At 38.6% G+C, this 23325-nt stretch overlaps 1 protein-coding gene across 1 annotated transcript in view; it reads left to right on the top strand.

Moving 5' to 3' along the window:
- Nucleotides 1-23325, top strand: part of NBAS (NBAS subunit of NRZ tethering complex) — a 194397-nt gene that overhangs the window by 65176 nt on the left and 105896 nt on the right. Inside the window, 5 exon segments of the mRNA XM_075414861.1 lie at nt 1632-1744; nt 4713-4826; nt 13997-14110; nt 15790-15947; nt 19970-20068. Of these exon segments, the coding sequence (XP_075270976.1) occupies nt 1632-1744; nt 4713-4826; nt 13997-14110; nt 15790-15947; nt 19970-20068 (598 nt within the window).

The following is a 23325-nucleotide window of genomic DNA, read 5'->3' as shown; positions in this document are numbered from 1 at the left end:
TGAACCAGCAATGTGCACTCACTGCCCAGAAGGCCAGCCATATCCTGGGCTTCATCAAGAGAAGTGTGGCCAGCAGGTCGAGGGAGGGGATTCTGCCCCTTTACTCTGCTCTGGTGAGACCCCACCTGGAGTGCTGTGTCCAGCTCGGGAGCCCTCAACACAGGACAGACATGGAGCTGTTGGAGTGGGTCCAGAGGAGGGCCAAGGGGATGATCCGAGGGCTGGAGCACCCCTCCTACGAGGAAAGGCTGAGAGTTGGGTTTGTTCAGTGGGGAGAAGGCTGCGGGGAGACCTTGTTGCGGCCATATCATAGTTAAGGGGGGCTTATAAGAAGATGGGGACAAACTTTTTAGCAGGGCCTACTTGCGATAGGACAAGGGGTAATGTTTCTAAGCTAAAAGAGGGTAGAGTCAGACTAGATAGAAGGAAGAATTTTTTTTTAAAATGGGTGGTGAAACACGGGAACGGGTTGCCCAGAGAGGTGGTAAATGCCCTGTCCCTAGAAACATTCAAGGTCAGGTTGGATGGAGCGCTGAGCAACCTGATCTAGTTGAAGGTGTCCGTGCTCAGTGCAGGGTGAGTTGGACTAGATGATCCTTAAAAGTCCCTTCCAACCCAAACTATGATTCTATAATCATTATGAAAAACTGATTTGATGTTGTCATAAAATTAGGGTTTGTTTACTATTGTTTTTTCCCCCCAATCTCCTGTTGAGAATCTTTGCCATTAGCAGGCTCTGGATATGCAAAGGATCTTTTTTTTTTTTTTGATATCTCAGAAGGGTCCCATGATCAACTTCTATGTTGCAGTTTTAGCGATATTTTGAAATATGCAGTTTATAGCTTGAGTACTTGCTATGAATGTGTGATCATGTGTTTATTCTCTTTAGTGAGATGTTTTGGTCCATCTGACTTTTCTACAATCAGTTGTTTCATGGTAACTTGACTTATTTTCATGAGTGATTATCGTAGTGTGTAGATCTGCTGGTAACCTTCTTTTATGAACTGTTTTAGGTGTATCACCATACAGTACTGGAGTGCAAGTTTTCTTTAACAATTTTATATAAAGGCTGATGATGTCAATATAATATTCATAAAATATATAATTTTCAAAAAGTTTATTTAAAATGTTATTAATAATTGTATGCACTACTTAATCTTCAGAGCAATTCTGTGTTGTTTTTTTAGTGTAATCAGCTTTGTTTTCATTTACTGAACCTAGTTGAGGAAACTGAAGTTGTGACAACTGCTCTAACATTTCGTTTCCAATCAATTTTGTACAGAATTTTGCTTTTATCTTGTAGTATATGGCAACACCAAAATGCAACAGTGATATGAGAAATATTTCCCTAAATCATTTCATATTTAAGTACATATGTCTTCAGTGCTTTTTGTTAAATTCATTGCAGGTCTAAATTCAAGAGGGTTTAGGCAATGTTCTTATGACAACTTGGTAAAGATGATCGTTGCAATCCAGGAATACAATTTGCTTGAAATGTTTAGCCAGCTATAGCAGGAATATAGTGCCAAACACTTAGAATGCGTGTTACAGGACTAGTGAGTATTTTGGCATTTCACAGGTGAAATTTTTTCCACAAATTTGTTAGAAAAATTTGTTTCCTTCCTATATAGGTGCTGTCTACAACTTATTATAGACTGTCCAAGTGCTATTCAGGAGGAGCTAGATCTCATTCGTGCTCTAGGCTACCTTGAAGAATTTGGCGTGAAGATATTACCATTACAAGGTACTGCATATTTTTATTCTTTGTATGATTACTTGAATCACATGCATAAATGTGCCTGACAAATAGTTTACTAGAGTGAGTGTTGCATGAGTAAACTAAAGGGTCCTTTCCCTGCCTCCAAACAGCTTACAGGCACATACCAAAAAATGATTTTTTAAAAAAGTTTTTCAGTTTATGTGAGATAAGAAAGGTGTCTGTATATTGAACCTGTATTTTGGTACTTATTTTCAACAGGACTTTTAAATAATTAGAATACTGAGTTTCTGAAGTTCCTGGTAACTTCAGCAGAAATAGTTTGAGCTCACCTTTTATTTACGAAATAATGTGCACTTGCTCATGTGCTGATGAGCTTTAAAATAGTGTGTGGGAGAGATGTGTTTCATGCATAGGCAGTCTTCATGTCTCCACTGGGCTGTTTCATTCTGAAGTATATGAAACCCAATGGCAATGGAAGGGAAGTTTTACAAGATATTTCTTCTGATGACTTCTTGAAAACTTTAAATCTGTTTTGTAGCTCAAACTCCAATCGTATGGGAAGTTGTTAGACAGCAATTGGAAAGAAAGGATGATTCTGGACAATGAGATAAAGGGAAAAATGGAGTATATTGCCATATATTTTATTGCTTATAGATTGTTCCAAACTAACAAAGTTCATCGCTGTATTAACAAAAGCCTCACTTTCCTAAGTGAAAGAAATACAAGAGAGCTCATCTACCTGGCTTTCAGTGAAGGCTGAATGTATGGTGTGTGGGCAACTGTGAAACTGCATGAACACTGGTATTGAAAGCACTCTAAAAGAACTGTCTGAGAAAAGCACCGAGTACCAGTGTAGTGCTGATGGTAGTGTTTTACTTCTGGCATTGTGCAGAGAAATACTGGGATTTATGGGAAGCACACGTGGGTCTGTGGAATTATAGAAGCATAGACTGGTTTGAGTTGGAAGGGACCTTAAAGACCACCTAGTTGCAACCCCCTTCCAATGGGCAGGGACATCTTCCACTAGACCAGGTTGCTCAAAACCCCATCCAGCCTGGCCTTCAACACTTCCAGGGATAGGGCATCCACAGCTTCTCTGGGCAACCTGTGCCAATGCCTCACTACCCTCATAGCAAAGAATTTTTTAAAAAATGAGAGATGAAGTGGATGTTCTTAGTGGCTGTTGTTACTTTACTTCGGTTTTCTCTTTTTGTTTTTTGATTTTTATGTATTCCTTCAGAGTGAGCTGGTGTTCCCTACGTTATTTTCAGGAATCTTCTGATTTCTGACAAAGTATGGTTTCTAGATCTTGCAGTATTGCACGGTTGACTTCTAGAGCAGCATTATTTTTAGTGAGTTTGTTCAGCCTGTAGAAAAGTACACATATGTTTTCTTTACCTTTTTCAGTTTGGATGAGAAGGTATTTCTTAAAAAAAAAAAAAAGTGGGAGCATAATATTGCATTAACAGTGTGTGTAATACAACTGATCTAGATTAATTAGAATATGTGAAATCATGCCTGTAATTTAATTTATGATCCTGACTTATCCTTTCTTCAGTATCTCTCATGTAAATCAAATCAATCTACTAAGATTAAAATTATGTTTTAAAGTTTTAATGAAAGCCTTTAAATGGTTAGTTACTTTGATAGAATGTTACTAAAATAATATTAAGGATCAGTTATTCTCACAGTAAGAATTAGCAATAGACTGTTATTTGCACTTTTATGTTTAGTTTTCTGTAGAGCTTCCCACTACTTGTACTTTTAGCAAACTCAGCAGTTAAAATTGTGAACTACTATTATGATCTGTTTTAATAAAATCCAGTTTGGAGACTCCTGATTAACATAAAAAGTGAAGAAAAGCCTATCTTTCATTAAAGTGTTTGACCCGTGGTATTATTTCAGGTTACTTTCAGTTATATTAGATATTTCAGAAAATCTTGCTTATACGATTAGTGAACGAGAACATTTTACTGCTGTATACCAATACCTGTGTCTGATAGAATACTAAATGTCAAACTAAAAGTGTAACCTTTTCCTGCTCCTCTGTTCTTAATTCATTTTAGTCTGATTTCTAGAACTTATTAGTAGAATTTTAATTATGCGAGTCCTTTGTTGCTCTTATGAGAGGCCTAATATCATATGTTTTAAGTGCAGTATGCTAATGCAGAGTTCATCCCCCATGCAGACATTAATATCTTACTGAGTGTTAAGTGGAAGATCTGCATGCTGTTCCTCTGTGTTCTGTTAACTTGCATGCTATGAAAACGTTGCCTTTTTAAAGCAGCAGCCTAAAGTTAGCGACCCACTAACTAGCTAAAAAGAGTACTGAAATCAGTTCATGATATTAAACATTTAACATAACTGTTTAATTCTTGGTAAAATCTTTTTGCAAACACAGTACTAATTATGAGCTTCTCAGGATATGGTTAACACAACCTGGTGATGTGCAGACTAGCCCTTCACTTAGTCCGAAAGTATTTATGTAAATTTAAATAGCCTGAAAATTTTTGCCTGTGACAGTTCTTTCCGTCTGTGTGATGAGGTACCTGTAGGTGTCCACCTTAAAATGTAATGTTTACAACATTCCAAATGAAAGTTAATGCCTGTTTCAGCAGTCTGAGAATGTTGCAAGAATGATATTAAAAAAATAAAAGAGTAAAACCACATGGTTAGTCAGATAAATTTTTAAAGATTGAGTCTGAAAACCTGAAACAAAAATACGTTTTCATTTAAGTCAATCTCCTTCTTCTCCCTTCCTTCCCAGACTGACTTGATAGTGATTGGGACTGGATTTATTGTAGTGTTATTTTAGCTTTCTGTTTATAGATACAATTGAGGATCTGCATGCAAGACACTTTGGGCTGGTTTTCAGATTGTGTTTGAATTCTTATACTCCCTAGCACTCTTTCAGCGTCTATGTTTTTTCATGAGAAATACAGTGGTAGGGTACATTTTATAAAGTCTCTAACACCGGTTCTTTTTTCAACAGTGCGTTTATGTTCGGATCGACTTAGTCTCATCAAGGACTGTCTTGCTCAGATGTCAACAAACTATAAACAGTCTGCTAAGCTCCTGGGACTTGCAAATTTGCTGAGGGTTGCAGGTAAGCTGTTAACAAGACACTGAATTGCAATGCAACATGTATTGGTGCTATGCTTTAGGACATCTGAGTTGATCATTAGAATCTGTGTTCAAGGATATCACCAAAAAGTCATCTGGAAGAGCAGTCATTAGGGAGGAATTGAATATTTTACAAGAATGAAATATTTTACCTGTAAAACAGCTGATCTTGTCAGCTGCTCTGACCTTCCAGTAATATCTAAAATAAGATATCTTTATGTCTAATCTGAATTTCGAGTAAAAGCTCATTTTACATTGGAGGAGTTACAGCTGAGAGTATTTTGTCTTACAGTTAATTGGTAGCACTAACATTCCAGTAAATAGTATTGTCTGTGTCAAATAAGGTAGTTTGATTTAATAATAGTCCCATTTAAGTTAGAGAGGGGGAAAAAGTCATTTGTGATGCATAAACTTCAGTTGTTAGACTTATGTCTGCGCTTCATGTATCTCCTTTGTGCACAAAAAATAATGCATTAGCTTCAGTGTTCATTTGAAGCTGAACATCCTCAAGCATTGAATCCTTAGGATCCTAGTTTTTTGCATGGTGGTTTTGTTGGTTTTGGTGTGGGTTGTTTTGTTTTTTTTAATATGTAGAAGAACACGAGTATGATTTTGGAAGGGGAGAAGAAGAGGAAGGAAAGATCCTCAGAACTGTTGTGACCAGTGTATATTTTTGGTAGGTTACCTAAAGTTTCTGGCGGATCTTTTGATTTTTTGAAAAATACTTCATCACTACAACTGCAAATACAATACTGCTGTATTTTGATAACATATAAATAAAAAATAGAAATTCATACTTCATGCAAAATGGTATATAAAAATCAATGTATTCTGACTTTGGCACTGATGCGTGCCTGGCTACTTCCTTTCTCTCTCTCTATTTGTTAAATCATTTGGAGAATTTTTAATTATCTTTTCAGGAAGCTTAGTAGTGCCAATTTTTGCATAGTATTATATATAGGGAGGGAGGTATTCAAGGGGTTGGATACAGAAGTTAGGATGTTGACCTCCTGAGATGCCTAGGTCCTAGGAAATGAATCACTGGAAAAGTAGTTGTGACTCTGGTAAGGTCGGCACTCCTGTTGTGTAGCTCTGCTACATGAAAGATGGCAGAGGGGAGGGGTTGTTACCATGTTAGGTAGCTGGATCCAGTCTATGTATCTGTTCATTTTACATGTAGTCTCCTGTTCTGTAGAAAAAATAGAACGACAGTAGTAACTTCTTTTTTTTCTTTGCTTTGCAAGACTTTTGGAAAAAAACTGTCTCCATATTGATTTGGAGATAGTTAACACATTGGTTCCTAAGATAAGATTGCTGTACAGCTTTTTCCCCTCTCCTCTCTGCTTCCCCCCACATCAGGTTGAAATCTGTCAGTTCTTCTTCTTAATGTTCTGAGTTCTTCAAGCTGATGCTGCTGATTTTTGTTTCACCTCCTTTTTGAACCTAAGTGATTCTCTTTGTATGAGAGAAAGGAAAGCAAAATCCATGGAGATTCTGTGAAGCATAAAAACACAAAATATTTTGTCCAGTAGTGTTATCCTAGTGCCTTAGTTGTAGATTAGCATCTGCAGTGCCCTGGTGTGTGCCTTTGAACAGGGAACAAAGTTGTGGCTCCCATCTCCAGAGACTGAAAGGCAAGAGCCAGTGTGTGTTAGGTAGAGAACTTCAGGGAATTCATATGGAGCTCAATGATATGGTAATGTCCCTGTCCTAGTGTTATTAGTGTTATAATCACAGTGGCACTTAGTGAGACAGCACTGAAAATAGAGATTAAAGAGCAATATTTAAAGTCAAATGATGAAGTGGCCTCCTGATTTTCTCTTCCATGTAGTTACTGGGCTGGAGAAAACCAGAAGATGAATGTGCAAGGTGGTTCATTTCTGAGCAGGCGAATGATTTAAAAATTACTATTTATGCTACAAATTGTATGTTTATTCTGAGAGTGTTGGGCGCTCTCACTTTAATGGTTAACCTTGGAAATAATGCTAATGGTTATTCCTGTGATAAGTATGGAATTTTAGTAGTAAAAGTATATTTCAAGAGTGAATCTTGGTAAAGAAAACCCTACTTTAACACTTGCTTTTCTTACTCTTATGCTAAATAAAGAAAAAACTGAGTTACTCTCAAGTTAATCTTTTGGCTATAGAATAACATCTATATGAAAGGAAAAAGTAGCAAGAAATCATTTCCAGTAGTGACTCTCTGTGGTGGGGATGTGGTGGGGCTGTTTTGTGTTTTGGGTTTTTTTTTAATAAGTAGTTTTAAGCTTTTGTGATTAAAAACCACTTCGCTGTCACTGAGGGGATGACTGTTTGTATTGCTTATGTAAAAATACTGTTTTCTGTACAGGATATTCATTTATAAGCAAGATATGGATTCAGTAGGAGAATGCCATAGTTGTGAATTTTGTCTGAACTTTATTGTAGCAGGTTGGCTATGCAAAGCAGGTTTCTTTCATGTTAAGAAATTCAGTATTTCTTTAATCTTTTTTTAGTTTTTCTGGACTTGGAAGCTATAAACAGCATACCTCTATTACTGCAGGGTTTTTTGTGCCTGACATTTGTTATAGTTTAGCTGCAGAGGGCAACAAAAGTGCCACACGGCCACCTCTCCCCCCACCGGGGTGCGAAGGAGAGTGGAAAGAAACAGGCAGAAACCAGTGGGTCGGGATAAGGGAAGTTTAACAGAACAGCAAACAAAGGGAACAGCAACAACAACGATACAGATAAGGGGAATACACAAAACAAAACAGGCTGCAGAGCCGTTCTCCCCGACCTCCGCCGCCGCGCGCTCCCAAGCCTCGACTGACTTCCCGCCGCGCAGCTCCCCCCCACCGGAACCCAGCATGAGGGCACATGGTATGGAATACCCGGCTCTGTTTGGCCAGGTGGGGTCAGCCCGCTCCTTCCTGGAGTCCGGTGAAAATTAACCCTGTCCTGGCCAAACCCAGGACACATTCTATCCCATTGATGAGTATCCAGGAGAGTATCCAAAAGCATACAAAGGGAACATGATTGTTATCGCTGTTTTAAGTCATGCCTGCTAATGCAGCATTTTTCCAACAGATTTAAGAGAGTCTTCAATTACTGCTGTATGTACTTTCAGTGAGTGCTGGAATAGGTAACCTTACACTCAGTTTAAAGTTGCATATGATTTTGCAACTAGCTTAGTAATACCTTAAAAAATGGATTTTAAGTGGAATTCTGGCACAGCCTTAATCATAGTCTGTAAATTAAGTCTGGTAAAATTTAATAGTAGGTATTGAAAAAAAATTAAAACAACACATGTAGAAATGTTATTTCTCTATCTGTTGACTTGTAATTTAAGTTACTGAGTGACAATTAATTATTGATAAGTTGAAGAGTTATTTTAGGACTTGGTAGCCATAAGAATGGTAAGAAACAGTAGTATTATTCCACATATTAGTTTGTAGCCAAACAGGCAGCTCACTCATACAGATTTTAAGATTCATGAATGGGTATATTTTATTTTAAACTGAATATTAGAAAAGGAAGACCTTCCTTGCAGTTTTAGTGCAGGTATCCTTTGTTAGCAAGTTTAAAACTAGTGGGAAAGGGTAACTTGATTTCTAACAGCTTATGACGAAAGGAAATGGCGTTATGGAGATATATGGGGATGAGTCTGGATATTGAAAAAGAATCAAGGGATTGAACTTTATGGGCTTGCTTAATGAAGAATTAGATAAAGCGCTGCTGGAAGAAAAAATTGCATTTTGTCCCTAATTGGTTTTCACTACTTATACAATTATCCTGATTTGTGAGCCACCTTTGCTGTGAAAGAAGTTCTGATTTGTCTTGTGGAACCTAACTGACTGGTACTTGTTATGTATGCTCAAATTTGCAGTCCCTTCCATTCCTGATCCATGGTGTGTATCTACCAGTAGAGTGCTTCCTTGTATCTGCTAATGGGAGGAATTTGTTTCAGCGTTTCCCGCTCTGTGCTCCCCCTGCCACCCCACCCCATATGATTACGGGTTGTGAAAGATCTGCTTGCTTCATCTGTCCATACCTATATAAATTATATACATATGTGTATATATAGAGTATACAGTATATGCTGTGTTATATTATATATAATATATAGCCTATAAAATACAATGCATGTGTATATATATTAATCTCAGTTCTAAAAAAATGTATTTGCTATGCATACAAGGGTAGAATTAGAATACACATGGTCATCTTCAAGGAGCTTTGGGAGTTGTGTTCTCTGAATGCAGTTTGTTTAGAGAGCAGCACTGAAAGTGAGTAATAGAATTTATATTTGTACTTATCAAAGCTAAAATATTGCTTAGGTAATGATATGTCAGCTAGCTTCTTAATTGCTTTAAAGTATTTGATTAATGACAGTGAACTCTGTTTAAGCCTCTTGTCACTACCTCCGTAAAGTAAGCACACAAGTTGTTATCTTAATTTCACAGATGGGCAAAGTGAGTGAGGGAGAATGTGCTCAGCATGACAGCCAGAAAATCTGCACCTGTTCAGGGAACTGGAGCTGTTCTGTGTCTCACAATCCTCACTTAATCCACACTCTCGGATAAGAAAGGGTATGAAAGAATCATAGAATCATTAAGGTTGGAAAAAACCTCTATGATCATCAAGTCCAACAGTCAACCCAAAACCACCATGCCTACTAAGCCATGGCCCAAAGTGTAATATCGACACGTTTTTTAAACACCTCCAGGGATGGCGACTGTACCACTTCCCTGGACAGCCTGTTCCAGTGCCTGACCACTCTTTCAGTAAAGAAATTTTCCCTAATATCCAATCTAAACCTCCCCTGATGCAACTCGAGGCCATTGCCTCTCATTCTATTGCTAGTTACTTGGCAGAAGAGACCAGTGCCCACCTAACTACAGCCTCCTTTCAGGTAGTTGTAGAGAGCAATAAGGACCCCCCTCAGCCTCCTCTTCTCCAGGCTAAACAATCCCAGTTCCCTCAGCCGCTCCCCATAACACTTGTTCTCCAGACCCTTCACCAGCCTTGTTGCCCTTCTCTGGACATGTTCCAGCACATCAATGTCCTTCTTGTACCGAGGGGCCCAAAACTGAACACCGTACTCCAGGTGCGGCCTCACCAGTGCCGAGTACAGGGGCACGATCACCTCCCTACTCCTGCTGGCCACACTATTCCTGATACAAGCCAGGATGCTGTTTGGCTTCTTGGCCACCTGGGCACACTGCTGGCTCATGTTCAGCTGGCTGTCAACCAGCACCCCCAGGTCCTTTTCTGTCTGGCAGCTTTCCAGCCACTCCTCCTCAAGCCTGTAGCATTGCATGGGGTTGTTGTGACCAAAGTGCAGGACCCAGTACTGGCCTTGTTGAACCTCTTATGACTGGCCTCTGCCCGTCAATCTAGCCTGTCCAGATCCCTCTGCAGAGCCTTCCCACCCTCGAGCAGATCAACACTCCCACCTAACTTGGTGTTATCTGCAGACTGAGGGAGCACTCAGTCCCCTCACCCAGATCATTGATAAAGATATTAAATAAGACAGGCCCCAAAACTGAGCCCTGGGGAACACCACTCATGACTGGCGAAGGATTCACTTTATGTGATTACTTGCTTACAAAACAGAGGAGCAAAAAAAGAGAAAACAAACCTGCTTATGAATCAGAAATTAAGAACATCTTCTTTACTGTTACTGTGTATCAAAAATATCTAGTATGCATTGCTCTTTATTTCTGGAGTCACGCTCTCTAGAAATGTTTTCTGTTCATTATTCTCTTTTCTCACAACTTTCCTATGATAATTTAGATAATTTTAATATCTGTAAGTTAATTCTCACATTCTTAAGTCAAAGCTTATTTTTGATATCCACCTTCCTCAACACTGACTTGCTTGCTTAACACATGTGGAAGTAACCACACATACAGTTTTCTGATTGCCTAAATGTAGGTGGCATGGAATTTCTGGATACATAAAATTTTTATGCCATTTGACTTACAAGTTTTTATGACATGGTTTTCACTCAGGATAATGTTGTTTCATCCACTCACATATACAGCATGCATCTTCCTAGAAGTGTTTCGATAAGCTCTTTTTTTCTTTATATGACCCAAATTGGATCCAAACTTGTAAAAACTATTTGAACATCCTTTATTTCTCAAGAAAAAAATCAATTTCTGTTATTTTTGAGCTTCCATATTTTTCCTCTCTCTCATCATTTGTAATAGAATCATGGAATCATTTAGGGTGGAAAAGACCTTTAAGATCATTGAGACCAATCATTAACCTAGCACTGCCAAGTCCACCACTAAACCGTGTCCCTAAACACCACATCTACATACCTCCAGGGATGGGTGCCTCAGCCACTTCCCTGGGCAGTCAGTTCCAGTGTGTGACAACCCATTTTGTGAAGAAATTTTTCCCAATATCCAACCTAAACCTCCTCTGGCACAACTTGAGGCATTTCTTCTTGTCCTATTTCCTGTTACTTGGGAAAAGAGACCAACACCCATCTCGCTACAACTTCCTTTCAGGTGTAATACCCTGTCTGCTTGTATCAAGTTCTATCTGAATGCTAAACAACATAACAAAAAGATACGGAAAGAACTTTTTAGTCTTAAATCTTACTGAGTGGAGTGACCCTTGGAATATAAATGCATTTTCCTTACGGCGTAAGGAGGCAATAGTCCGAAGGAGCTGAACATACACAAATCTTCACAGATAATAAAAGGGAAACAAAAAGTAAGATAGCCTTTCCGATTTCTGAGCTTGGTGTCTTTGAGTCTAGATGTCAGACATCGACATTAACGCTTAATGCAGAATTGCTATGTAATATAATAAGGTCACCGTTTTTAAAGTTTTTCTCATTGACCCTTTCTTGGTTTGGATGTCTGTCAAAATGGCAAGGGGAACAATTTAAAATTCAAAACTTTCACTTTTGTAAGACTATTATTAAAAATAACTTCAAATGAGGCATCATGAAGCTGAAGCAGTGATTTTTTTCATGTTTATAAAGAACAAGACCATGCTGCTAATCTGCAGCAGGTGGTATTTTAAGTGACTGCACTGTTGAGGCAATGAAAACCGCATGAAAAAGGGCTCGGGCTGTGCGTTGCAGGGGATTCACTAGTCATGTCAGAGCTGGCAGTTGTTCCGTGACATAACAGTGTGCATCAAGATAACGGAAGTTTAAATGAGTGAGCAGTGGAGATAACATGAGCAACTATAGCTATGGACTGGAAGGAAAATTATCCTTATATTTAATGCTTGCTTTTATAAAACGTGTGGAGATGTATCCTACTGTAGCAAAACTAATTAGCTAAAACGTTAGGGATGGGGGACTCGTCAGCGTACAACTGCTCAAGCGCAGTTAAGAAGAAAACTTCTCCTTGCTCACAGTGTTCCTTCTCTCTTCCCTCCAATCCTACTGATTTTTAAGTGGTAATAAATAGCAGTGATTATTTAGTCTAGCTGAAATCTGTGGGAGGACAGTTTGATTATTTCTCCTGCCTTTTATTTGTGTCTGCTACTTAGTCAAATCTCTCAGTAAGTAGTTAAGTTGTCAGGGTGAAGTGGGCATCGGAAGGTGAGTGGCAAGTATGGATGTCTTGCCTATAGAAATGATAGTTCACATTTAGATTGTGTAGACAGAAGCACCTCTTTGTCATCTGTAATTGCGTTTGCCTGGATGAGAAGTTCCCAGGTTCCAGAGGGCAAAATTTTGTAACAGAAGAGCCTTGGATGTGATTAATTTTCAACATCGCATGTTGGCAGTATATAGAGCAAGAGGCCAAAAGATAAAATGATGGGAAGCCAACCTGTTGTCCCAGCTGAGTTAGTGATGACGTGCTGGGATTAGGGGAGTCTTGACTGAGTTGAACAGTTAGGGTAACTTCACTTCCCTGAATGTCATTGTAGTGCAACTGCTACATCTTTTCTTTTGAGAAAGCTTTAAAAAGTGATTTGATCTGCAAATAGAGTTAAAAATAGCAGCTATGCAATTAAAGACCATGTACTCTTTAAATGGTTTTTGGAACCGTATCTGTTTAACCTTCCGAAATATTTGCATTTCATAAGTTGTAGTAATACGGTTTCATAAACCAGTGCCCTTTTCAAATGACTGTAACAGCAGTGACTGCGTAAAATCACTTTTAATAATAGGGGAGAAATATGAGCAAGAAGCTTGCATTAAAAAAAAATCCACTGGTTTTTATTAGCTTCTTGCCATTCTGCTTTCTTATATTAAAATGAATAGTGTGAGATTATTTTTCCTGTGTATTCTTAGTCACCTTCTCATATAGTGCACTGACATACTGTTTTGAACATAAGACTGGACTAACTGTTTTCAGTAAAGTAAATAACTTTTGTTCTTTCGTGTGCATTCTAAATTGGAAAAAGCTTGACAAAAATAAAAATAGATGACTGGTAAAGGATGACAGGTATAAGTGTTATTTGTATTGACTATAACTGGCTTTGAAGAAGAGATGAGTAGTCTGATTAGGTTTTCATCTGTGAATGCTAATGTATTAAAATTAAGGTCAGGACACTTTTCTACAGAGATGATAATGAAACTTTAGTAAAAGAGATCAATAGTATCTGAAGTATTTCTTTTGACTCATAACTGGGGGAAAATACATAGTCCAGAAGGTCTGGTGACCAAGATGCTTGTATGGTGTGAAAACATAATTTTAGTTCTACTTACTAAATTTACAGAGGTGAATTATTTGGCTTTGTGAAGTGTGAGTTTAAACTGGGGCTTTGCATACTGTACCAAAACAATTAAAATTTTCATAATTCTTCTTCTGTTATGGTTCACAGAAGGTTTGTTTTGTTTTTTTTTTAATGTAAGGGACATAAAAACCAAAATCCTGTCCTTAAATATCAGTTTTCATCTGCGTCTTGGCCATCATATAAATACAGTTTTCAAAATTTTTTTTTTCTTAAACCTATACATAATGTACTGTGTAATTTTTCTTTTTTTTTTAGCCAGCTATGATGCCAGTGCTTTTTAGAATACATAACTGGTTTTATTGTTTCCTTCAGGAAAAAGCAGATAATTTTATTTCTGCTTCAATTTCAAGACAGGCTTTTCCTGTTGTGGCATATAGTTTTCTTAAGAAATATGTAGCAAGCTTAAGTCAACCATTAATTTCTATTAGTGAATTAAAATGTTGAATTTTTCTTGCAGGAGATGATCAGATGGAGAGAAAAGGTCAAGTTTTAATCCTTTTGGTGGAACAAGCTCTCAAGTTCCAGGACTACAAAGCAGCTAGCATGCATTGCCAAGAGCTCATGGCTACAGGTGAAGTGAATAAATGGGAGTGGCATGGGGTGATGGTGGTGGAAATCTGAGTTCTGACTCTTGCCTTACTGTGAAGTGTGGTACTTCAGATTGGTCCATTTAATTCAAAAACTGGGTTACATTTTGTTTGTGGAAGTCAACTGACACCAGCATGTCCAATGTAGAAGGCAGGTGGTATGACATGTAACAAATCCTGTTATCATAGGGGAAGAACTCGGTGTAGTTGTGCCACAAGCCACAGTGACTTCTGAAGCAATGTTGTCTTTTTCTAAATCAGTTTAGTTCACTGAGATCTCTCAACTGAAGTTGCATGCTGTCATTTGGATAATCCTTTATTATCTGCATCAGAGGTTCAAAAGTGTATCCCAGCAGAGATTCCATTTTTAATTGTCTCCTCTGTACATGTTTGTTGTGAGAAAGCAAAAGGAAAAGTTTTAATTAGTTGTGTTGTTTAAATCGTGTTTACTGTGTTTTGGTATTACATTTTTGTCAAGAAAAGCTCATGTGTAACACTATTGAGATTAAAAATGTATGTTGGTCCATACACATTCATTATCATTTGTACGTAGTCAAGTTCCTTCTCTGTGAAGTTCTTTATAGAAACATTTCAATGTCTTTAAGTTGTGTTTCGGTTTGCAAAAGTTCATTCACGTGGTGTAAAGTTGTGTGCACATTATAAAAGACAGTTTAAGTGTCTTTAAACTGGACTATACTTTTGGAGAGACATTTGCCAGCTCTGTTTGGATATCTCGAAACTTAATTTCTTGGCTTTCTGATAAAAGATGTGTGTAATATAAAGTATCTGGCAAAACAAGATGACTGCCAGATTCTTGTAATTTCCTAATTTAGGAAAAATGAATCCTAGCTGTTTGTGATAATTTTTTTGCAGGACAAAAACATGCAAACGTTTTTGCCACATGTAATGCACAAATATATGGAGTGGAGATGTACACAGCAAATACTGCATGTAATAAGATAGCTACTGAACTCTTAGACATGTAACCTTAGGGAGCTTTTCTGTATTCCCCTGGGAATGACAATTTCTCATCTTTCTACCCTGTACCCCTTTCATATGGGTAAAAATATGTGACTGCAGCTAGTAGAAATGTGCAGGTCTTTTAGATGCCTACATTTCTATCAAAAGTCTTAAAATAGTTGTGCTATTCATGTAATTTGTATACGTGAGGTATGATTGGAGGTAGATGACGTGTATGTGTCAAGATACTAAAGATGATGGGATTTGTTTCTTTGGCTCTTTTTTCTGCCTTGAGATTGAAGGGAGAAAATCTGAGGTGAATTAAGGTTCTTTTAATTGTATCAAGTAATACACTTTTTTTGCAGCCACTCCAGTAAGGTGTTTAATTATGCTCTGAAGTAAATTATGATTTTTTGTTTTGTTTTGTTTTATTGCAATATGTAAAAAATATTGTGTGTAGGCTTACAGGTTCCTGTTGTACTGATATCAACAATATGATAACAACTAATATTTTTTCAGCCTAAAGTTGAGTTACATGTCTATTTTATGGAGCCCTTACGATTCCTTTCTCATAAACATGTTAGATGTCGGCAGAGGAATGACCCGTGTCCTCCTTTATCTCCTACAGTAAGAATTATGCAGCATCCTCCTATCACTTGTGAAGCTTACCAGCCTCAGAAGTATGTTTTGTGTTCTCTTGTAGGTTACTCTAAAAGCTGGGAAGTATGCAGTCAGCTTGGGCAATCTGAAGGCTACCACGATTTGGGTATGCGTCAGGAACTCCTGGCTTTTTCTCTGACACACTGTCCCCCAGGTGCCATCGAGGCATTGCTGGGAGTGAGCAGTTTGCTCCAAACCCAGGTGGGTGTTTCTGAAGTTTCTTTCATGCAAATTCAATGCTTACTAAAGTAAAGGGGACTTGTGCTCATTTTAAAGTTTGTTCCCTTAAATTCCACCCCCCAAGAAGTTTATATATGTTCTGCTGTATTTTTTGTATTTTCACAGTTATATTTCAACAAATGAGGTCTCTTTATAAACATTTTTGTGATGAGTTGACTTCTTAGGTAGAAGTGCATTTGTATTTTCTATCTTCAGTACTTCAAATTTCTGCATTTATTGCCTGATTTAAACATTTTATTTGCAAGTGCAGTTCAACAATTTTTTCAGTGTTTTCCAGGTTCTGTCGCGTGTTTACACCTTAAAGTGCAAATTCGTTAAATGCCCACATAAATGTCTATTAAATATAATCTAACCAATATACAATGAAATTATTTTATCAATTATTTCAACCATGTAATGGTTTTAACAATTGCAGCAGGCTTAGTGTCTGAGCCATCTTTATTAACTTTACAATGACTGATTTCTTAACAGAATCAGATCTTAGGTGTTCAACTGACCATATTATATATGTGAGAACACAAAATTGTGGCATTTAAATACAAGATATGGCAAGATGACATAACAAACCTTTTGAAAAGTTTTATTTCAAACTGCAATGCAGTAATTTAGATTGTCAAAAGGTTAGATTTCTATTCAGTGTAATTGTGGCAGGGCCTATGTACTGTTACTTGTTTAAGAGTTCGTATCTGTCTTAGTTGTCTAAGGGTTCACAATGTTCATAGAATTATCTTGGTGTAATACAAACATCTTCGAAGGCTTGCATTTTGTGTCTTAATGGGGGAGAAGGGAGCAATAGCTACAGTACATATGCAGTCTAATTAAGACAGCTGCAAGTGCATACCCATTTTCTTTACAAAATTGCTTGTACAGCAATGTCTATGAGAAATACAGGCAACATATGGAGGCAGTCTCTGCCACTTCAGTGACAGGATAATATCAGAATAAAATGCTACAAAAGATTTGAAGTAAAGTCTGGCTCATGCAAGCTATTGACTATTTTTTTTCATCAAGAAAGCACTCAGATTTGAGAGAGTTAAGTACAATTATGAGCCTAAATGCAAGTGGAATCTTAGCAGAATTGATACCTCTACAGTATGGAAATAAAAATTTGTGTACCCCTTCTAAGCCTCTATCTGGAATTAGAATTTGAAGTCAAACAAACTTATCACAGAATGGTAGGGGTTGGAAGGGACCTCTGTGGATCAACCCCCCCTGCCGAAGCAGGGTCACCTACAGCAGGCTGCACAGGACTTTGTCCAGGCGGGTCTTGAGTATCTTCAGAGAAGGAGACTCCACAACCTCCCTGGGCAGCCTGTTCCAGTGCTCCGTCACCCTCAGAGGGAAGAAGTTCTTCCTCATGTTCAGACGGAACTTCCTGTGCTTCAGTTTGTGCCCATTGCCCCTTGTCCTGTCACTGGGCACCACTGAAAAGAGTCTGGCCCCATCCTCCTGAGACCCACCCATAAGATATTTGCAGGCATTTCTAAGGTCCCCTCTCAGCCTTCTCTTCTTCAGGCTAAACAAGTCCAGCTCCCTCAGCCTTTCCTCGGAGGAGAGGTGCTCCAATCCCATGATCATCCTCGTAGCCCTCCGCTGGACTCTCTCCAGTAGTTCTTCATCTTTCTTGAACTGGGGAGCCCAGAACTGGACACAGTACTCCAGATGGGGCCTCCCTAGGGCAGTGTAGAGGGGCAGGCGAACCTCCCTTGACCTGCTGGCCACACTCCTCTTGATGCACCCCAGGATCCCATTGTCCCTCTTGGCAGCCAGGGCACACTACTGGCTCATAGTTAAGCTGTCATCCATCAGGACACCCAGGTCCCTGTCTGCAGAGCTGCTCTCCAGCAGGTCCACCCCAAGCCTGTACTGGTGCATGGGGTTATTTGTCCCCAGGTGCAGAACTTGCCCTTGTTAAACTCCATCAGGTTCCTCTCTGCCCAACTCTCCAGCCTGTCCAGGTCTCGCTGAATGGCAGCACAGACTTCTAGTGTATCAGCTACTCCTCCCAGTTTTGTGTCATCAGCAAAGTTGCTGAGCGTACATTCCAACTCTTCATCCAGCTCGTTGATGAAGAAGTTGAATAAGACTGGGCCCAGTACTGACCCCTGGGGGACACCACTAGTCACAGGCCTCCAACTAGACTCAGCGCTGCTGATGACAACCCTCTGAGTTCTGCCATTAAGCCAGTTCTCAGTCCACCTCACCGACCACTCATCCAGCCCACACTTCCTGAGCTTCCCTAGGAGGATGATATGGGAGACCGTGTTGAAAGCGTTGCTGAAGTCTAGGTAGACAACATCCACGGCTCTCCCCTCATCTAGCCAGCCAGTCATGTCATCGTAGAAAGCTATCAGATTGGTCAGGCATGATTTCCCCTTGGTGAATCCATGCTGACTACTCCTGATAACCTTCTTTTCCTCCACTTGCTTGTTGATGACCTCCAGGATAAGCTGCTCCATCACCTTTCCTGGGATGGAGGTGTGGCTGACTGGCCTGTAGTTACCTGGGTCCTCCTTCTTGCCCTTTTTGAAGACTGGAGTGACACTGGCTTTCCTCCCGTCCTCTCCTGTCCTCCAGGACCTCTCAGAGATGATGGAGATTGGCTCAGCAGCGATGCCCACCACCTCCCTCAGCACTTGTGGGTGCATTCCATCGGGGCTCATGGTTTTGTGGACGTCCAGATCGCTTAAGCGATCCCTCACACAGTCCTCCTCGACCAAGGGAAAGTCATCTCTCTGTAGGCTTCTTCTCTTACCTCTGGGGCCTGGGATTCCTGAGGGCCTGCCTTGGCACTGAAGGCTGAAGCAAAGAAGGCATTCAGTAGCTCTGCCTTCTCTGCATCCTCCGTCACCAGGACACCCACCTCATTCAGCAGCAGCCCCGCATTATCCCTAGTCTTCCTTTTGCTGCTGATGTACTTGAAGAAGCTCTTCTTGTTGCCTTTGACATCCCTTGCCAGATTCAGTTCCAGGTGGACCTTAGCCTTCCTCGTCGCATCCCTGTGTGCTTTGACCACATTGCTGTACTCTTCCCAAGTGGCCTGCCCCTCTTTCCACATTCCATGGACCTTTCTCTTCCATCTGAATTCCACTAGAAGCTGCTTGTTCTTTTGACACTGCGTAAGCCAGAATTTGTTAGACTTCCTGTCAGTTCACTGCCTCTATATTGCCATGTCGTTCCTTCTAAAGGCTGCATGTCCTGTTAGTTGTGGTGCAGTGCAGCTGCTCAGCCACCGGTTATTGCCCTGTTGCATCCCAGTTGTCCAATGGAAACAGTTCTCTTTCTTCTCCATTTGCAAATTTGAGACTGAATTTGATGCTCAGGTTTCTTTGTTAGTGCAATAACATTTGCAGCAAAAGTGCAGTGATGAATAATTTGGTATTTGCCCCAGGAAGCCAAACCCAAGTCATGATTTTTGCCAAAGTGTGTTTAATCAGTTTCTTCTGCAATTACTTTCTCCATAAACTAAACATAACCTTTTCAACTCTGTTCATTAATGGTCCTACGTATTTAGTCCAGGCATTTTGTCTGTAGATAGATATATGCCAGAAATCTTTATCAGAAGATAAAGGTCACGCTGACCAGCTGATATAAATGTCTTTTGTGGACCTTCATCACTTGAATGGCTTGCGGAAATTCTGCTCACAAGACTGTTATCTTGTGTAAGACTTGCCTCCGTGGAGTTGCCCAACACCTCAGAGGCAAAGTTCAGATAATGGATGCTTTTCATGCAGGTTCTTTAGCCTACGTAGTACCGCAGGGTGCATATAATCTAAAAAGAATCACCGAGAAGGAAAGGTTATTTTGTCTAGAGACTACAACAGTGACAGGACATCACCTATTTAGTGTTCTGTTCTTACACTGCACCGTTGTTTTTCTGTCATGGAAGCTTTTATATTGGAATTTCTTGAGTGTCTTATGATATCAGTCATAATTCTTACATTTGATTATATGATTAGTAAGAGATTATTTTGTGTTTGTAGATTCTTTATCAGGCTGTGAATTACCGATTTCTTCCGTCAGAAGGAGGTGAGAATATAAATATCTCAGGACCTTCTTCGTTGATCAGTAAGGATACAGAGGTAAGCTTTAAAGAGTATTTGAAGTAACAATGATTTTGTTCTGTGTTATGCTGAAGAGCTGAATTTGAGTTTTTAGCAACATCTACCTTTTTACTAGATAAAATGGACACCATTAAATACATCTGTAAATTTCTGTTCTTAGATTGTTCAAGGTTTTGCTAATGTATTTATACTTAGTTTGTTCTGATTTTTCGTTGCTTTTTCCTACACAGTCTTAGCACCATAGAAAAAAACAAACAACCCAGAAGCAGAAAAGTGCACCAAAAGTTAACACAATAAAACAAGTTAATGTTGGTTTTATTTTTGGTATGTCTTAAATGCAAAGCAAGACATTTGAAAATAAACCCGAGCTACGTATTTAATTAAAAAATGTCTTCCATTAAATTTATTTTTGCCCCTTGTTCTTTGCATCGTGAAGTTTATGACTTCTTTGCTATTTTGTAACATTCAGATGTTGCATGTGAAATTATTTCTGTCTGTATTTCCCACAAAATGCTCCATGTTCCTTCTGAACTTAAAGGCAGAGCAGCAGGAACAGAGTCTACTATTCTTTGTACTTTTCATGTTTATTCTTTTAACAAATTTAAGTGTGTACATATACAATGGCAAGTACATTTATTTTTTAAAGAAGATGTAATAATCTACTTATGAAAGAATAGAATGTCTTTTTCATCCTTGTCAGAGTGGAAAATTCTAAGTGTTATTTGGTTTTTTTTCTGTTTCAGTTTTTCTATAGGTGATAAACAGATCAGGGTGGGTGTGGCAAAAACCTTGGAAGAAATACAGGAAAGAATAGAGGAAGAAAGAAAAAAGGTGGTTCATGTTGCGTAGTCTGGCCTTTTGAGAGAAATATCTGAATTGTAGGCTCCTCACTGTCATTATTCCCTTGAGGAGTTTTTACTGATGACGGTTGTAGTTGGAACACGCTTGTCTCTGCCTTTTATGTTTAAAACCACGTGACTTAAACCACCACACCACACCTCTCCTTCATGTTATTGGAATGGGAACAAGCAGCTTCTACGTCTATATTTTGTGTATGTTTTTACATATGTGTAGGCATACATTCATACTTCGTATACAGATATGCATATGTAAACATACATGTACATATTTGCATATATATAAAATAAATAGGCAGGACAGTAAAACAGCACTGAAAACAGTATGCAGAGGAAGAGAGCTAAGCACCTTATGTACCTGCTAGAATCATTGATAGGAAGAACAGGTCTGTTCACAGGCATGAATGCTCTTTATTTTCTGGAAACTGGTAAATGAATCTCTGAGAGGAATATTGTTAAGTAGATGTTAATAAAATTATGGAACCTTCTCATGTGGATACCTATGTTTACAATATTTTAATGTATATAACAAATCTCTTTGTCATGCATCACCTTTCATATGCTGTGGTATTATTGACTGTGTGTTGTGACAGAACAATTATAAGTGAATATAAATGATTCTGAAACTTATTCAAGGGATTATCAGAGTTGAGTAAACTCACTAATTAACTTCATTATCAATTCATTTTGGATATCTGAAGTAATTTTCATTATGCTGGGGAATTCGCATTCAGAAAATTGTCCACTCTTATTTTCTCCAATATATCTTTCAGTGTTTTCCCCCCCCTTAGCTGCGATTGGTTGTCTGTTCAGAATTGGAAGTAGGCAGACAGTTGGCCTGGCAAGTTTGTATGTTGCTTCATTGAGTTTTTCTTCATCCTGTTTTAATACAGCTTCTTGGCAGATCTCAGACTGTTACACTATGTAATGAGTTCTATGTGTTTGCTTATTCTGTCTTTTTGTTCTCTCCAAGTTGACTTAATGGGGATTTATAGCTTCTTTCATTTCTTGCAATGACACAGGAGGAAACATAGCCAAGAATTTAGTCACTGTATAACCCTTCCTTTGTTACAGATGTCTGAAATGTTAGAAAAGTAGTATATTCAGTAACTCAGTTTCTCTGACGTAACTGAATCCCATAACTGCAATTCCCATAGTTCTACTTCAGCTAATTCCTCATGCTTCACCTTCATTATCTTGCACAGAATTCCAGTTTCTTCAAAGAAAAAACAAACTTTAAGATCATTTGTTTTTTTTCCTTCTGTTTTACTTCTTTCTTTTTCACTTATGTTCTGATTAACTTACAGAATCCTGTTCTCAAGGAGTTGAGAAGTGCTCTTCTTTCTCGCTTACCGATGCCTTTTCAAATTGGTGCTCTAAATGTAATTTTCCTTATCGTGACTTGACTAACATTCTTCTAGCGTACATGTGTTTGGGCACCCCTTTCTCTGTTGCATTAAAAATACCTGTCTGTAAGTACAGCAATTTTCACTTTCAAAGTTTTGGTGACTTTTCTCCTACCTCTTCTTACCTTTATCTAGTATTGAATCATTAGTTGCCACTACCATTTTTTTCATTATACCAACCTACACCATCAGCTGGTCATACTTGTCAATCATTCTTCTCTTAATGAACTCCTCTCTAGAAATGTTGAAACTAATTTAATTTTTGTTATTTTAAATTTTTCCTTTGAAACGTTTTTTCTTACGAAACTTGCAGAAATCTTGATAGCAGCTGACTACGTATCTTCACAGATTGCATAGAAATGTGCCATTTAACATTGCTGTCATATTGACTTCAGTATAAATTTTCTCGAAGTTTTTGGTGGTTCCTACTCTGAAAGAATTTCCTGATTGCTATGATGAAGATGCACGTAGTTATTCTGGAGGAGCTAATGCATTTGCACAAGAATGTACTTCCTTACCTTGGTGCCAGCTTGTCACTGTTGACCGAACTCATGGGATCTGTTGGAGAAGTTATCCTCTGGAAGCTACAATGATTCCCACATAGCAGATTATTTTTAAGCAAAACATTGTTTCTTCAATCCCCACCCCTTTTTCTCTTTGTTGTAGGTTACCAATGCCTCAGCAACTAATCTTTCGCTTCTCAAACAAAATATCTCAGTGAGAAAATTAAAGTCTTGACTCACAAGAAGTATTTCAGGATATTATTGCTAATGTTATTAGATTAAATACAAGGCTTAGTCACGATATGCTGTGCTGTGTGTAAATAGTAAAAGCAATAACCATCAACTGCCTTGTAAATGAGCTCTGACTTCATGTTAATTCTGCGTAATACTTAAAGCATACTTTACATCTATTATAAGTCATTATCTTTTACTTATTTGAATGCGAAAACTTAATTGGTGTAAAGTGGCACATCAGCACAAGAGAAATTTAGTTTCAAGTTTCCTTGAAA

The sequence above is a fragment of the Opisthocomus hoazin genome, chromosome 2 (genome assembly GCF_030867145.1).
Source record: "Opisthocomus hoazin isolate bOpiHoa1 chromosome 2, bOpiHoa1.hap1, whole genome shotgun sequence".
In the NCBI taxonomy this organism is placed as follows: Eukaryota; Metazoa; Chordata; class Aves; order Opisthocomiformes; family Opisthocomidae; genus Opisthocomus; species Opisthocomus hoazin.
Note: the sequence above shows the minus strand (reverse complement) of the source record. Positions and strands in the feature narration are given on the sequence as shown.